This window comes from Chaetodon trifascialis, chromosome 1 (assembly GCF_039877785.1).
Source record: "Chaetodon trifascialis isolate fChaTrf1 chromosome 1, fChaTrf1.hap1, whole genome shotgun sequence".
NCBI classification, from domain to species: domain Eukaryota; kingdom Metazoa; phylum Chordata; class Actinopteri; order Chaetodontiformes; family Chaetodontidae; genus Chaetodon; species Chaetodon trifascialis.
Window position 1 is genome coordinate 2,526,566 of NC_092056.1, and position 17,949 is coordinate 2,544,514.

The 17,949-nt window shown below is 44.4% G+C and overlaps 2 protein-coding genes across 2 annotated transcripts in view; one reads left to right on the forward strand and one right to left on the reverse strand.

The window, feature by feature from the left end:
- map1aa (microtubule-associated protein 1Aa) overlaps nt 1-11,408 on the reverse strand; it is a 40,239-nt gene extending 28,831 nt beyond the window's left edge. Inside the window, exons 1-2 of the mRNA XM_070961274.1 lie at nt 11,123-11,408; nt 9,910-10,011 (exon numbers count right to left, since the gene is read on the reverse strand). Coding sequence (XP_070817375.1) covers nt 9,910-10,011; nt 11,123-11,378 — 358 coding nt within the window. The 5' untranslated portion in view covers nt 11,379-11,408. The remainder of the gene's footprint in view (nt 1-9,909; nt 10,012-11,122) is intronic.
- Nucleotides 11,409-16,318: 4,910 nt separating this feature from the next.
- LOC139330947 (TP53-binding protein 1-like) lies at nt 16,319-17,940 on the forward strand. The gene is made up of 3 exons (XM_070962184.1): nt 16,319-16,733; nt 17,620-17,707; nt 17,792-17,940. The coding sequence occupies exons 1-3, from the start codon at nt 16,554-16,556 to the stop codon at nt 17,938-17,940; spliced, it is 417 nt and encodes a 138-aa protein (XP_070818285.1). The 5' UTR covers nt 16,319-16,553.
- The last annotated feature ends 9 nt before the right edge of the window (nt 17,941-17,949 follow it).

The window sequence follows — 17,949 nt, forward strand, 5'->3', positions numbered from 1 at the left end:
AACAGGCAGAAATCAATGGAGAAGCAGATCACTGTAAGCCGAGCATGTGCAGCGTGGAAGAGAAACTCATAACCGGCCCTTCAGTTGGCTCAGCATCGTTAACGAAATCCCCAAAGAGGGAAAACTTCTAAAGAGCTAAGAGGAGAGAACAACAAAATGACATTACATGAGTTGTCAGTGTAGTTAATAATGTAGTAATCCAGGTGTGACACTCAGGAACTACACCTGCTGACACTGCAGCATTATACGACTGCCCACTCATGATGCATCTTCCAGCATTACTGTGGAGACTGTTTGCTCGGCCCTTTTTCCCTTCTGTCTCCCTGCCAGCATGTCTGTTGTGTGGACGTGAGGGGAATCCAGCAGTGGATAACATTGTACCTGTGTGTCCTGTGTGTGTGTGTGTGTGTGTGTGAAGCGTCTTTAATATTGCTGCTCAGCTTCCTGACAGCCTCTTTTCTGTTGCAGCCATCACTCATCTGCCTGTCAGCTTCGGCCTGCTCTTATGTCCGTCACACTCTGTGAACGCCCGCTCAGCCTTTAGGTGTGGGTTTGTGGGAAAATCAAGTGGTATGTCACACGTGTTGTTGACACTCGCTGTATTCGTAAGCTGCAGGAGTGCATAAATGAGTCTTTTATTTATTTATTCAGGCTTAGCTTACAGGATGGCAGTGTCAGTCTGTCCAATGCTTTGGTCCAGACAAATAAAAAAAATGAAATATCCTAATAACTTGTGGGTGGATTGCAATAAAATTTGTGTCAGACATTCATGTCCCCCACAGGAACCTCTGACTTTTCCTTGAGCACCATCATCACCATCACCACCATCATCATCATCATCATCATCATCATCGTCATCAATTTTAATTTGTCTGACATTATGATTTCTGACTAAATACCTGTAAAACTACTGACATTCCCATTAGTCTGTGCTGTGTTTAGTGCTAATTAGCAAATGTTAAACTAAGCTGGTGAACCTGCTAAACATCATCATCATTTTGAGCATGTTAGCATGCTAAAGTTAGCATTTAGCTCAAAGCTCTGCTGTGCCTACAGTAAGTGCAGCCCAGAGCTGCTAACATGATTGATGACTCTATTTTTCGATGCGAAAATGAACGAGAAAATTGTGAAAATCTTGTATTTTGAGGGTTTCCATCACTACAGGCTGGATTACAGACTGAGAACTGAACCAGGGCCCCTGAATTCAGATTCAGATTAATGAGCTACAAGCAACTGAACACTACTGATGACTAGTTTGAAGGTAACTCGGCAGGAGTAATGCCTGGATATGAGGACATTTCCCATTTTGGCTTTAATTATTTTATCATTTGCATCAATAAAAGTGGAAACAACATGAAAGAAAACAAATTGAAGAATTTGGGTTAGTTCCTAATAGTTCCCTTTAGCTCCTCGGTTGTTAGCTCCTAACATATTGCATTCAGTTAGTAGGGCTGGGTGAGACGGAGCACCATCACACAACCACGTCTCTAGAAATTATCTTTATATGCAGCTAATTTGTCTTCATGAACATGTTGTGCTGACAAGCATAATTGCAACCTGGATGATGTCAATGTTTGTTTGAGTGAATGAAAGATTTTCTGTAACACACCAGGTTCCAGGTACTTCAGTTAACAACATTTCCTCTTTATGTAATGGAAAAGGTCATTCAGTTGGCATTCAGTTTCCTACAAAACATTATTAGCTCTTGCTAATTGGTCCTATATACGTGTATGTATCATATTAATGAACATATTATTTCAATATCACTATCTCTCATTAACTGTATCAGAGAAAATAATCAAATTGAAGTTCAATAAGAAGTTTACTGCATTAGATCAGACAGCTGATTTTATTACTTTTAATTACAAATTAAAGTGCCAACACAATGCGATCACCTTCTAATATGATTCCAGTGCAAGACATTAAACAATAATTCAGAATTATTGCCTCTGAGCTTCACTGCCCGCTATTGACCACGTGTCCCCTGAGGGTTTTCTGATGCGATCGGGTTGTGTTTATCAGCTATCCGCCTGCAGCGTGGGTCCACTGAGTCTTTATTAATTGCACCGTGAGGGCGACAGCTGCCTTCATGGAGACCATTACTGCCACCCTCCTCCTCCTCTCCTGGGATGAAACGTGATCTTTCATGTTGCCAGACTGTCCCAGCGCCTCATTGGTCAGTCAGCAAATGGTCTGCTGTTACAGGGGAGATGCTGCAGACTTAGACGCTAATGGAAGAACAGGGATGGATGCGCTGATTACCTACTGTATGTGTCATACTGTATCCATTTCATCATGACGCAACAGACAAAAGAGTACGTCAACGTGCATGGCTCCTCTGGGAATCTGGGAGCGTCTTCAGGAAGCTAAAGAGAGGCCATGATGGATTTTAAATTGACAGGAGGAGAAGACAAGATTTTATGTGACCTGTATATGGTGCCAATTCACGAGAGATTCACGTGAAATGATCCATGCTCGTCCGAGGCGTGATGCAGAGGACGCGATTCTATTCAAATCACATGATGCGATGACGTCTGACAGCCCACCATTTGTTTGGCTGCACTGTAAAAAGATTCACCGTTATCGGTAACCAGAGACGTCCCTGTGTCAAAGCATGCAGTGTGTCATTTCTGCCACCAGGGGTCTCTCAATCAAGACAAATCAAAAGTTGTTTGCACATGACGTCGCATCACTCTTTTGTTGTGTGCAGATGGAGGGCAGATTGTCTGCACAGGAAGCACGATAACACGCTCAAAATGCCGATGTTTTGTGTCGTTTACGGTTGCTTGGATCCTTCAAACCAAGAAACCACGAGGAGCTTTTATCGAATACTGGATAACGGTGGTAATGGTGGTAAAACTATTGTTTTAAATCTGTGATGATAGATTTCAGATAAGTAATAGCTACAAGCAAAACGACAAATACTTGTTAAGTCCGCGTTAACAGTTTCACAGACAGGAGTAGATAACGTACTCTGTCTCGTTTCGAGACGATCCACGTCTTTAGTGGCTCCTCTTCATAACGTTAGAGTCACATCCAACATGCGTTCAGATTTTCTGTTTGTACCTTTCTCTCATAATTTAATCTAAACTCGCACAGTAAGAACTTTCCTTCATCTCGTCCATTGCTGTCTTCACTTCCTGCCCTCCGTCTGAATCTAACATCATGTGACTGCAAACAGAGCCATTAAGAATTCACTGAATCCACTGCGTCTTACGGGCTCATTGATATCTGATCTGTTTCATGCTGATGTGTCTGCAGCAGATTATCATTGGATGATTTAGAAACGAAGACGATCTTTGATTCTGACGGCTTGAAACGGCCTTTATTGTCGTTGCCTTACATTGCTGAAACATTTCCTGTCACATGGTCAGAATCTGGTGTGTGTTTTCTTTAACCACTGTTGTCTTCACACTTCCCCTCAGCCAGACACCATCAGCCCCCGCGTCTCATCTCCTTAACCCCCCTGTCTGAGTCGCCTTGCATTGAGTGTCTTGCTGTCTGTGCTGTGTGTTACGGCAGACTCGAGTGTGTATGTCCACACTAGCTCAGGCAGGCAGAGCAGGGCCTTGAGGAAGGCTGCGAGACTCGAGGGCACTGGCTGTCCTTCAGCACATATGCCACCCACCAGGGAGGTCACTGCCATTTTGGCTGCCTGAGCTCTTCCTCGCCGGCGTCAGCGGGCTCGAGTCTGGAGGTTCTAGCACAGGATGGTGTTATTTTCCTGCAGCACACATTTTTACTCGGGTGAGATGTTAATGAAAAATGTCCCCACGGCTTAAAAAACAATTCAGCTTGAAGGCAGCGACACGGTTGTTCCAGGAAAGCTTTCTTAGCGGGACTGATGACATGAAGACTGACCATTGTCTGTCCTACATCTGAATCTGTCTCTCTGCTGAGGAGCTTGACAGCTTTTAAGGTCTACGTGCAGATTTAGATTTATAAGCACACCATCGATTAATAACCACGATGCATTTCCAAACGCTGATAAACTGCACGTCTTTCTCCTGATTACGCTGTAAGTGGAAGCCGGCTGGTCCTGTTTGATCTCAAAAGCCATCCTGCCGTCTCGGTTGCATCGTCTTGTCTTTGTGTGAGCCTGTCAGCCATGATGACAGTGCGCTCCTCCACCAACTGAGTATTAGTATTCGAGGCACAGGCAAGGAGGAGCCATTGTATTACAGGCAGGGACGCCAATCCTGTAAACGCCTTGTGGCTGCTGTGAGAGGTTTTCCTGAAAAGTAAATAATGATCAGCAGTGAGTCTCTAAACCCTCTGAGCATCACTGGTATGAAAAGAGCCACTGGAGGACGGCTCAAAAGGACTGACCTTCAATTTCAGGGTGCACCCACTTCTGAATGGACATTTTTACAGCTCGGACCTGATCAATTTTCCAATGTGACCTTTGCAGAACACAGATGCGTCATCCCTCCTCGTCCTCCCGCCAGCTTAATCGAGCTCCCGTCAGGCTCGTGTGCGACACAGAAGCCCGCGCATCATAAAACATGTTATTTCTTGGAAGAGCGGGATGAAATGTTTTAATAATAGAGATAAGCATCCTTTCACGGCCGCACAGTCTCTCACAGCTTATCATGGCGCCTTCACATCAATACTTTCTGAGCTATTACCTTCCTCGTATCTTATACCCCCCCCCACCCCCCACCCCACCCCCGCCTCCTGGAGCAAGAAAATTGATTACTGTCTCGGTTCACTCCTTTTTATTCAAACCACTGATCAAATTAAATCGGCTCCTGCCATCTACTGATTCTTAAAGATCCTCTAATTTCTCCTCAGTTGAAGGAAAAGGCTGCTGCCGCTCTGTGCTGCTGTAATGAACTGATCCTAACTGTGTGTGTTTGCACATCCTGATGCCCTCTGAGCCACAGAGCTCCGTCCAAAAACTATTAGAAACACATCAGCGTTGTTCCTCCATCGCCATGAACACACACACAGCAGTTTATTCTGACTCAGTCACACACACACACACACACCGTCCTGCTGCCACAAACACTCACTACAGCACCGAACGTGGATTCATCCGCCGCTGAAAATAGTCCCGAACAAATGCTCTATATTATCCCCCCCAATCGAGTAACATTTGATGAAAGCTGCAGCGTCCAGCTGTTCACCTGGAAAAATCTGCTCTTCTCTTCTTCCATAAAGACATTTTTCTTGTTCCTGTGTGTCTGTTGATAAAATTCTGCCTGTTTTAGAGAGAAAAGGAGACGGCTGACGTGTTTGCAGCAGCTTTTCAATCCTTTTCTCAAATTCAGTCACAGGTGAGACTGAAGTGTTACTGTTCCTGCTCATTCCCCTCTGGTGTGCACCCAATTCGAAGCAGCATCCCCAGAGGCATAAAGATTCCTCTCTAAACCTTTATCACATGTAACTACCTTTGTAGGTCATTAATGCTGTTCATGCCATCAAAAAACCAGATCGAGACAAGATCAGATCAAACCAGGGATGAGCCCAGACTAAACTGCTGTAGGTCCTGTTCAAGGCCGCAGTTTAAATGTGTTTTTAGTGGCAAAACAGCCATGATTCATGGAAGCTATGGACTTTTTAAAGGCTGCCATCAGGTTTAGTCTAATTTTCCAGATAACAGCTCATACATGGGCCTGACACTCTGACACGTGCCTCGTTAATACCGAGTAGCCAATGAACTTTTGCGCAGACATTACTGATTCCCAAATCCTACTGACTCTGCTGTCCTCTGACTTACATCAGAACGTCAGCATTGCCATTATGAGCATGTGTTTTAAGTGTGTCGTCTCTGAGCTGCTCACATCACTGTGAGCTGTACTCGTCCCTCCGTCCTGCAGTTTATCAGGACAGGGAATGGAGACGATGTGCACGCTTAGAACATATTTTATTTCTTTCCACTGCTGGTAAGAAAACACCTCGTAGGCAGGAATTAGTTGAAAATAACAGTTAATATGACATGATAACAATGCCTGAACAAAGCAGCGCAGAGTGGATTCTGTGATGTGCTCTAATGCAATTTTCTCTCTTACGTCATATTAAATTTCTTTAATGTGAGAATCTGGACAGGTTGATATTCTGTCTGCTTGTCTGCAGCGTCTAATCCTGCACATTACTGAAATATAATCCTGTAGCTGTGTGTGTGTGTGTGTGTGTGTGTGTGTGTGTGTGTGTGTGTGTGTGTGTGTGTGTGTGTGTGTGTGTGTGTGTGTGTGTGTGTGCGCGTTGCAGGAGTCTGTTGCGGGACATGCTGTGTTTGCTTTAGGCTGCTGCACACACTTCTCTACATGTTCATGTGATGCTTCCCTCTCTGTGTTTACCTGCAGAGGTCACTGCGGTGGGTTCAAAGACTGCATGTGGACAGACTTCAGTCTGTGTGAGCAGCGAGGCAGCGTGGACACGTGTCCACCAACAGTCAGAGACAAAGAGAGAGACAGTAATCATCAACAGCATCTGTGAGACTGTGATCAAGCAGCTCGTCATGCAGTTTGTGCAAATAGCAGCTGTGCGACAGACTTTCTCTCTTTCTGCACTAGACATGATTTTAATCTACGTTTCCATGCACACAACAGCCCAGTGGATCAGATTAAAGCAGGAAATCAGAGAATTAGTTTCTGTGAACTGCAGTAACCTGATTACTGAAAAGCACACAGCAGCTGATCAGATTCTTTGAATATCTGTTTTTCATGTACATTACTTCGATGCTGCCTTCGACTCTGGGAGTTTTTAGGTTTTGTTTTTAGGCTCTGCGGTGACAGACTGTGGCTTCTCTCACTGTACATACGTGCAAACAGCCTTCTGCTGTGTCAGCTCAACTCCATTTCTCTTCTACCTCCCATGAGTAAAGATTATTCCTCTCGTTTCACCACACTGCTGTCACAGCTGTACTTTACCTCTTTAACGTCTTTGTCATGCAAATACATGCATGTAAGACCTCGTTAGAAATGCTGTTTAATACAGTATCTACCTGTACGTGGCCGAGAATTCCGTCCTCTGCAGAAATTCTCCTACAATAATCTCTCATTACATTTACAGATAACCGACGTCTGTGACGCTCATTGAATCATATTACTGAAAAAAGCCAGCATGTGTGCTTTGAATATTATTGTTGAGTCAGATGTTAAAAGTAGAATCAGAAACTATTTTACTAGCTGTATAAGAAGCTGAAACACACAGAATTTGACTCTTTTAAAGGTAGTTTGTCAAGAAGTGATACTGATGTATAGAAATTATAACTACAGCCAAGCAGCACATGCATGCCAATGACTACAGAAATGCAAAAATTCTCATTTTTTTGCCAAAACCATTTTATATTGTTACTTGTTGCAGCCAGTCAGATTCCTGTTATGGGAAGTTGTAGCCTCTACATGTCTGTTGCATGGGATTACAAGGTGTAAACAGGTCTAAATACATGACTGCAAAGCTGGGAGTAAGCTGCCGATCCCGGTAGCTGCAGGGTTAACTCCACAACCAGGAGAAATATTCTGCCTTTCAGCATGTCTGCTCAGGCCGGAGCTCAGATGATGCTCCCTGTCAGCCATCTCTGAGCCTCTGTCCGTGCTTCAGTAAAACCACCATATCAGGAGGGAGAGAAATACAGCAGGACAAGGCGAGAGATAAGGAAAAGAGTGTGAGACTGCGAGAGGGAGGGGATGAGTCTGTGACAGAGGTGAGGCAGAAGAAAGCAAAGGAAGTGCTGCCAGGACAGAGGACAATGAGAGGGGACAGAGACACGCTCTAATGGCTGAGAAAACTGTCCTGCTGCTGTGTGATGGTAACAGAAACATGAGATCCAGAGGAGGCTGTGGATTTGTGCGTCCTGAGTGGATTATGATAGAGAGACAATGACGTAATATAAAATTATGCAGAGCTGCGTCGATCAAAGGAGCATCAAATAACCTGTCTGACCTCTGACCAAACAGTAAAGGCTGAAGTTCTCATTTCAAATTCAATTAGCGCAGATAACGCAGATTCTTAATGACCATATAGGTCAAGTTTAAAGAAGTATTTCCACATTTTTTTAATATATATTTGCATGCTTTGATAACAGGAGTTAGATGAGATAATGTGTGATTTACGTTGGGTTTACCAGGTGCAGCGTTTCTCCTCGCTCCTCCTGCACCAGGATCAGTCTGTGTTAATTAACGTTCGAGGTGCTGGCAGGCAGATTTTTAATCTTTGGAGAGCTTTGCTGGCTGTTTTTATATGCTTCCAGTCAAGTTAAGGTTATCTCATCTCAGCTCAAGCTTCACGCCTGAAGCAATTTACCGAATGGTGATGTGAAAGGTGTCACTCATAGTGACGAACCTGCAGATTAATTTTCAGGTCAATCTGCAGCTCACTTTGTCTTTATGGAGCTTTAGAGTGTCTTCAGCTCCTTATTCGGCTGTTTGATCGCTGTTTAACTCTTCTGATTCACTCTCAACACGCTCATAGTGCCATTTTCCACCACAGCAGGCAGCTGTTCTCAGAAAATAAGCTTCAAAACTCACTTTACACGACCTGCTCAGCAGCAGACAGGCACAGTTAGAGACCAGCTTGTGAACATTATGCGTAAAGATCCAGATATTCCCCTCAGGAGTTGGTGGAGACCAAAACGGAGCGAATTCACCAGCTGAACGCAAACATGGCTCAATGATAATGCTGCTCTGTGAGTGCTGGATGTGTTTCTGCTGCCCACAAGTGGCCAAAAATTCAGTTATTGCAGCTTTAATGCGACGGCATGAGAGAACTATTCCTTTGAATTCTCAATGTTATTATCAACACCAGTAATGACCATCAAACCTCGTCTCCACTTGACCTCAATGACTTATCAAGCTCACTTTGATGAGATCTACTCAGCCTGTGAAAACACTTGGATATTATCCTCCATGGCTCTGAAATTGAACTGGTTGCATTATGGGAGATTTAAGATTCAGTGTTTTTTCAGTGTAATCTGCCTGCCATGTAACCGTCAGCTGACTGGACATCAACGTCAGGCTGCGGGGCAGAAGCCATGGTAGCTTTCCTAGTTGACAAATAACCGCCAGCATGAACGTGTGATGCAGCAGTTATCTGTCTTATCATTCTCCCTTCAATTGTTTGTGTGGACCATGTGGTCGTGGAGACGTGAACGCCACTCTCCTGCTAACATTTAGCAGCGTATCGGGCAGATCTGGCAGCTACAGTAGGAACGCTGCGTGCAGACTCCACCTGCTCAGCGCAGAGCAGGCGTATGCCGGCGTGGTAATGGTGCAGACCCACTGAGTGACTGGATTATAGCTTTAGATGGATTTCTATCAAGAGCTGATTGGTTCTAAAATGGTTAGATCCTGTTTCTTATTTGTACTACTTATATTACAAGCAGATGTGCTTATTTCTACTCTTTACATAACACCACCAGCCAAAGAGCTGTGTGGGCGGAGGAACGTACACCGAGAGCGAACTGCTCCTTTTTAAAATCCCTGTGAGCGAGCGCTCACTTCCATTCATTCAGCCGATGCATCGTGTCGTCCGAGCTGCTGCTTTGACCCCACTCAGCTACAGTAAATGCTGAAGAGTGATTATGAATGCCGGTGTTTTCTTTGTAAATATGACGCAGTGAGCCAGAGAGCAGTCACATTCACAGACGTACCACCATTCACCACACAGCGCCTCATCTGACGTCCCACTCTGACACACAGTCTGCAGATACGAGCCTGATCAATACAGGCCGCACCACCTCTGCATCTCCTGAACTGTCTCATGCACGAGGAGACAGAGGACGGAAGAGATGCAGAGATGAAAGGACATGTTGTCAATCTGAGACAGAATGCAATGTGAGCTGCAGACTGGCAACACATGAAGTCCCTCCAGCTGCCGTTAACGTCGCACCTCAGAGCTGGCGAAGGCAGACATCTTGTAAAATACAGTAACTGCTGCAGATTGATTCAGTGAACTCAGACTGACCTTTGACCTGTGAAGAAAACTGAGCGGTGTGTTTGGTCTCAAACAGCTGCAGCTCCTTGTTCAGGTCGCAAACGGTCAGATCAACGTTCCAGGAATGCAAACCTGCGGAAGAGAGAGGAGCATGAACGCTGATCGACATGCACGATGCGCAATGTTCCACTGACGAACCGGACGCCACGTTCATCTTTAGACAATCAGCAAAACAGAACACTTAGCTTCACTCTGAAGGAAAATACCACGTTCATATATTTGTTCATGGCTCTAGTGGCTGAAGTTTGTGACTGCAGGGCTCATGCAGTATTCAGCTGCTCTGGATCTGAGACTGAGTTTCAGCCTTCAAACACTGACTGCACAGTATCTGAAGAAATGCTGCGATTTGTTTAAAAGATAAGAAGTTAAATACAAACACTGAAGGATTTACTGCAGGTTTGTCAAAAAAAAAAAAAAATCATCTTTACAGGTAAACAAAAATATGTTGTGAATGTGGCTGCAGAGGTGGAAAGTACTTTTACTCAGATACTGTACTGTAAATTTGTGGTACTGTTTCAGTTTATACTTCATACTCTTACTCAAGCGTATTGCAGAAGAAAATATTCTACTTTTTACTCCTTTGCATTTATCTGAAACTTGTTTTTCTGGTTACTCTCAGATTAAGATTTTGACATGCAAAGCATATGATGAGCTTATGAAATATGAGGCAGCACTATCATTAAACTGCTCAGTCGTGTATAAAGTACCCACACTGATTAAATGCTGCTCACATGTGTTGATCAGGAATAATAAACAGTCTGATATAAAACTGAAATGAGCCATTTCTGCATGATGAGTAATTTTACTAAAAGTATATTTTGCTGATGCTTAACTTTTGCTTAATTAATATTTTGAATTCAGGACTTTTACCTGTACTGGAGTGTTTTTAATCCCAGTATTTGTACTTTTACTTCAGTAAAGGATGAGAATACCTCAACTACCGGACAGCTGATAAGAAACTGAAGCTTTTTGCAGACAATATGAGGCTTTCAGGGATTTTATCCTTCATGCTTTACAAAGATTGAGCGACTGGCTGCTTGTTCGCCTCCAGATGAAGATGAAGGAAAACATGAAGAATGGGTTAACAGAGCGCTGACATGTCTTCAGCTGCGGCGTCTCGAGGCTCACGCCCAGACGCCGCCTCACCTCAGCAGCAGGTGCTCTGACCTCCTCCTTGGCTTACCTTGTGTGATCTGCGCCCTGGCAGCGTCGAGGTGATGGCTGGTGGAAACCTCTCCGATCACAATCAGCATGCGGTAGTTTCTGTGCTGGAGCGTGGCGCCGGCGTGCTGCTGTCCATGGTGCTGAACAGACTCCTCCGGCTCTGCTCGCTCCGCTGGAGCCGCTGCTGCGATGGGGATTTCCATGGTAACAGTGCCACCGGTGGACGCTGAGCCCTTTTCCATCTCCATGACAACTGCATCCGGAGCAAGCACCATGACAGTGCAGGACGAGGTGGGAGGGCCGGTGGGCGTGGCTCTGCGGACGGTGGGTATTTGATTGGAGCGCAGGTTATGTGGCTATTTGATGTCACAGCACATGATTGGACGAAAGGAGAAGAGGGATATGAGAATTTATGTTCATCATATTTCCAGTATGACACCGCTGAAGCCCGCTGTCACTGAAGATGAAGATGTTATTTCATGTGAACTAGGAACTACTTAATTTCCAAAGAAAGAAAAGAAAAAGAAAAAGAGGGAACGTACATGCTCAGAAAACATTTTTAAAACCGCAGTGAGCCCAAATAATCATCTTAAACATCATCACTGTGGGTTATTGGGTGTGATCAACGGCACTGACAGTGACCCTCGTGTCGGTCTGTTTTGTTAAACTCTGGCAGACAAAAGAGGCTGAAAACAAGTCGTTTGTGGGACACAAAGCTTCTATTTATACCAGCGTCACTGCAAGTACCAGGCAATGTGCCTTGCTTATTTAACGGACGCGTCTTTGTTCCCGAGCAAAACAAGGCTTCAGTTGTGCAGAGAGCAACACTGACAACAGCACAGAAAAAACTTTATTTTAGGCCCAATCAGACATTTGAATGAGCTCGTTCTTCAGCACAAAGGTTGCAAGCTGCCATTGTATTGACAGCGGTGGTGCACGTGGAATGACTCAATGCTGGGCTGACTTTCCCAGGCAGCAGCGGGCTCTTCTGACCCAGTGTTGGTGCTATCTTTGCATGACTGTTGGTTACTGGTTCAAAACAACCCATAACACTGGCACTGGGCAGAACACCTGGCTGGTGCTGAAGCTGACCCAGTATTGGTGCTATAATGACCCACACTGGGTCACTTTCTAACCCAGAGTTTGAGTTTGTACTAATATGACACATTTATCAATGTTTGGGCTAAAGGGAGGTGATACTGAAAGGAGCAAAATCAGCAAAACACAGATGCTGCTAACAATCACTGCACTGATCTGTCTGCTCTGTGCAGTTAAAGCCTGACATGTCTTCTTCTTCTGTGCCACAGAGCTGCACTGTTGTTCAAACACTGTTCAAACCTCATCACGAACGACGTCGTTACGCTGGACGACATGTTCCTCGTTACCGTGTGAAAGCTCCTGTCGTGGAGGCGATCATCTTCCAGGCTGCAGCTTGTGCTGCTGTTGACCTGTCTATCATTACACCGAGAGCTGGTTCTGTTATTAAGAGGGGTGGACAAAATGATAGAAACACCTGAAGGGAGGATTTGTTGCAGGACTGTTGGACTCCATGAGATTTAGCTCGGTTCATGTATGATTTGTTAAAGGAAATATTATTGTTGTCTGAGCTCAGGAAAGAAAACCAGTCTGAACTGTTTGTTTCTTGTTGTAATGTGAAGGCAGGTGTTATATTCTTAGGTTTCAGCCTCGTTCTGGTCTCTGTAATCCCCTCAGTCCCTGTCAGCGCTGGTTTCTCTGTATGCTCTGTGCTGGTGGTGTGACATCTCCTGCGGGGGTGATGGATCACTGTGGGGTTTAATTTGCCTCTTGTCTCTGTAAATCTCCCCTCAAGAAGATGTGTGTGAGCAGGAGTGAGTCAGCACTACTCACCCAGACACTCCAGAGGGTCTACTGACCTCTGCTGGGAGGAGAGGGGGCTACAACAGCAGCGTTTTATTGCGTTTGCGACCCAAAAACCCAATTACAGGTAAATCATTTCAAACCATTTAGCTGCAAATGAAATTGTGAAGAAATATTGCCAGAGATGAAAGATAATATATTTTAGTAGGAAATTTAGTTTCAAAGCATATAAGGGAGGAATTATAGATGCAAGGAAAATGAGAGTAAGATAAAAAAAAAAGTGAAGTGAACATATGAAGGACAAACAACATAACAGACATCATTAAATATCCTGTCCTGTAATGTTGCTCTCATGTACATCATCATTAACATTTAACCATGTTTCACGGTGATATTTTAGTAAAAATTAATGAATAATAAAATCACTTGAATAAACAGACACTGTGTTTTTCTTGGAACTGCAGGAGATGAAAACATAAATGTTCATAAAACTCAGTTTTCTTCTACCAGATCAGGACTTTTATAAAGTTTCATTTGACAGTCCTCAGTTTGTTGGAGTCCCCGCACACTTCATTTCCTCCAGTCTGTCTTTATTCTCCCACACTTACATTTCCAACACAGCAGAAATAATTCAAACTCGTGCATCTGCCAAAGCTCCACTTTCATTTAACCGCAGAAATGATCAGACGAGCTGTTGACTCTGATTTAACAAAACTGAGAGATTCATGCAAATGTGCCACGAAAGAAAACATCACACGTTTCTAAACACTCACAGCACATTAAAGTCATTTTATCGGCTCTGCTTTAAAAGTTATTTTGAAGTAAGCTGTCTTATGAAACGATACGCTTCATTTTTGCGTTTCTGAACGAATGTGAGTTTGATCATCTTCATCATCTGCGTGCAGCAGCTGTGTGACTCCAGAGGAAATGAGCATGGTATCTACATTTAAAAATGCCTTTGCATCTTTACGTGCCATGCGTGTGTATTCCACACCCTGACTCTCAGCAAAACAGAGGCAAGGCAGGACTCCGCGATGTTGGACGCGTTATTATTGCAACCGACGGGACGGTGAAACAAATTGGAGACCCAACAGCTGACATATCGATTTCTAAGGTAAGGCTCTTTATGTTTCTCTTTTGCGTTGAGGTGAAAAGATGGAGATGAGACGAGGACGCGCAGCAGCATATGCTCCCAGTGTGTTTCGGTGTCTGTCAGCTCCGGCTGAGGTGGCTAAGATTAGACATTTTGGGTAGTGGCTGCGCATTTCTTGATGTGGATGTCAGCCCGACCTGCAGAAACGACGACGTAACGCTGAACTTTGCGGTGCCACCCGGCGAGGCTGTCTGATGCCCGCCTGCATCCAGCTGGAGCTGGAAATGATTTCTCCTCATCTTTTGTTGTCATGAGCAGACGCGCTGTGAGCTGCATATGTGCTCATTTAGCAGCATGAGGTGTTCATCATCGCATTGTTCCCTCCACCTCTGTGTTCTCATATTGAAATGCTAGTCAGTAACATCCCTGCTGCTGCAGCTGCTGCTTACCTAAAGCAGAGCTGTGACCAGGCCTGGCTGCCGTCTGCCAGGATACACCTTCAGCTGACTCTGAGCAGAACAGATAAAGACCCAGAGGCTTGAAACACAAACTGAGGCTGCACACAGGTGAGCCTCTGTCAGCTGAAGTCAGTCAGATTCTGCACAAAGCTGCAGAAAATTGTCTTTCTGTAAATCACTCTTGCTAAATGAAGATGGTGTGTCTGTGATGAATTCAGATGACCTCGTCCTGCTTCGTGTTGTTTCACCTCATCACTGTGGCCACGATATTTCTCACAGGATGGCATTTTATAGCTAAAGCATCCTTCAGACATGCACTCTTAGGTAACTGTTGGTCTTTACTGGTAAGTTAGAGCTTTTTGCTTGTGATCAGGGTCTTCCTCACTCCCGAGGAAGATGTGACCTGAGGTGAGGAGACACTCCAACATGTGATTTTCTTTTCCAACAAAGTCTCAGCGTGACTTAGTTCGTCCGGGTCTCAGTTTGTTGCAGTCCTCAATCAATCCAGTGATTGCTGCTTTATGCCAGTTTCACTGTGATCTGCGTTTGCATAGACTGCGGTGTTACAGGAAATGTGGTGTCTCCATGGAAACTGAGGCTGTCAAATGATGATGACAAAGTGATGTTAATATTTGAAAGGCCGCCTGTTAATCTTCTGAATTGTGAGCATCCCACCATTAAAAGCTCCTCAGAAAATGTCTCTAATCTAACCTGCGCTTGTTGACTCTTTTAATCTCAGTCACACTCACGCACAGATAGAGATTTCTGTGTTTTATGGACAAATGTGCGCCTCTTTCCAGAGGAGAGGAAGAGAGTTTTCTACAGAAAACTGTGAAGGATGAACAGAGTAGATATAGCTGCTCTTTAAAACTTGCCTTAGTGACGATTGAAATGTGGACTTAGGTATCAGGAGCAGAGGAGGTAACAGCAGGGAGGAAGAAACATGTGGAAAAAACATGAGACAAACTCAGTGAGTCTGAGCTGAGGTAAATGATTGTGAAGGTTAGCCTATATCTCATTTTGCTGGAGTCCCTGAAAGTCCTTCAAGGGCCTCTGAATGTCTCTGAGATCCCACTATGGGATACAATGGCCTAGATTTCTCTCTTTCACATGATTTAACATTACAGCGTAAAACTCTGTAGTGTAGCACGGCAAACCATGAAGCATCTTCATCATTTAAGATAGAAGAAAATGTACAATAGTCAAGATGGTGTTAAGACTGTGGATGCAAAAGGACAAAACGTAATGTAAGATAGAATTACAGGCCGTTCAGCACATTACATGATGGAAATAAATGAGAATCAGTTTGATTTATTTCAATTTCCAATAAATGTGTTGTTGAAAGTATCTGGAACCATTAATGGTATACACATTATACACAGTGTGTGTGTATATATGAGTGGCTATATACTGACATTTCATTGAATTAAAAAGCAAAAATATTCTAAAATACAAGGATTAGTAAAGCTTTTTTAAAGAAATGTGTCAAACATCATTCAGCAGCTGGTCAGAAGGTGCATTCATCTTTTCAAACCTTGTCAAATATGAGAACACGAAATAAAGTATTTAGAGCTAAATTAAGCAATAAGCAATAATTATTAAGAAAAAAGTGCCAAAAAAACAAACAAGTTAGATATAAAAAAATATCCTGCAACCGTAAAACTAATCGGGGCTCTTGTGTGACGTCATCGAACCAACTGACCAATGAAATCACTTCCGGTGGGTTTTGCCGCGAGGAGCGGAGCTGAGCCGGAGGGGGGTGTGAATGTGTGGCAAAGAAAGGAGCTGGTAGCGAAATAAAAAACGCAGCCATGAATGAAGACTTTGGTAAGTTTCGGCGGAGACACTCGGCTCCATGTCTGCGGAGGTTCCGCCTCTGAGCTGCTGCCTCACGCGTTGTTATTGGGCGGAGCAGCAACGTTAGCTGTTAGCCTTTAACTTTAGCTAACAGCTAATATCAGGTAACAATACACGGGCGTAGCTTCACGTGCCCCTCTCCGCTGTGTTATTGCTGCTCGGCTAGCTAACAGCAGCCCGTCTCCTGCCCCCGGCCTGAACTCATGGATCCCGGCGGAAGTGAACTGGACTCCAGCCTGCCTCAACCCGAGAACCCGTGTCTGATCGTGGAGGATTCGCAGCCGGACAGCGTCGCTCTGGAGGACGATCCGGAGAGCAGCTACCGAGCTCTGCTGGCCCGCCGCCTCTCCAGCCTGCAGCCCACCGCCCGCAGTCCGGTTCTGGTGAGCTGAAAACCGGCCTGAGATCTGATCTGACACACAGCCACGACTGGTTTATAGTTTCTGATGATGCATGCTGAGATGTTCTTAATGAAGGGTGCAGAACAGGACAAACAACTACACCTGGCAGCAGTGTAGTAGGGAGGAAGTATTCAGGTGCTCCATTGAAGTAGAAGTATCAATACCACAGAGTAAAAATACACCAGTACAAGTAAAACCCCTCCAGCCTCATTTGATGTAAGTAAAAGTACTTATCAGCAAAAACTACTGAAAGTCAAAGTACTCAAAAAATGTTGTGGAGAAAAACGTGCAGTATTTTCTTCTGAGACAGAAATAACTGTGATAATAACTGTACTTAAGTACATAACTTGAGTATAAGTATTTAGTAACATTCCACGCTGCTGGTCAGCCAGTTTGTGGACTTCTTCCCACTACTGTGTATTCTGGTTTTGGGGTTCAGGTCCTGCAGTTAAATCTGGATCTCTGGGATTATTTGTTCTTCATCACTGAAATTGAAACCTCTTCCCTCCTGCTGGTGAGGAAGCAGAGAGTTTAAAATACAGCCTTTCTACAGACTTTAATCTCTTCTCCTCTTTTTTAAGTTTGATCTTATTTTCTGTCGGCGTTGTTGTAGAATGGAGTGTAGTGGCTGAGACGAAGCGCCCAGAAGTCCTTTAAATCAGCGTGTATCAGCGTCATTCGTTGTTTAACAGGCTTGTTTAGTACACAGGTATACTGCGTTACTCGCTGAATCTGAACTTTGACTCACCAGTACAATGAAGGGAACCTGACAAATGACAACAGATTTGCTATTTTTTAAAAAGCCTGAATTAATTTGATGTGCCAGTACGTTTCTTTGTGAAACTAGAGAAGATTTGTCCTTTTCCAGGAACTGATATCGTCCCCTCTTGGAAGCAGGCACTCTCAGACTGACAGCCAATCAGAGAGCTCCCAGAGCAACAACCAGGCTGAACCCGGTCAGTGCTTCTCTGACAGCGTGGTACGACGTGTACAAACACATCACTTATCCAGCAAAAAACACTCATGTTTTCTTTATTTAGGTGTTCTCACGGCGGCCAATCCCAGTTCAGCTTTCCAGGAGGAGAGTCAAGTTCTCAACATCTGCCCTCCTCCGAGCAAGAAGAAGTATGTGTGGAGCAGACGTTCGGCTGGTTGGTGCTCAGGGTGGGACGGTGATTTGCTGCTCTGACTCTTGTTT

Bases quoted from the DNA above. Each gene is read 5' to 3' on its own strand.
- LOC139330947 (XM_070962184.1), top strand. From the start codon at position 16,554: ATGGATCCCGGCGGAAGTGAACTGGACTCCAGCCTGCCTCAACCCGAG. The intron at 16,734-17,619 runs GTGAGCTGAAAA...GTCCTTTTCCAG, and splicing joins CCGCCCGCAGTCCGGTTCTG to GAACTGATATCGTCCCCTCT. The intron at 17,708-17,791 runs GTCAGTGCTTCT...TTCTTTATTTAG, and splicing joins CAACAACCAGGCTGAACCCG to GTGTTCTCACGGCGGCCAAT.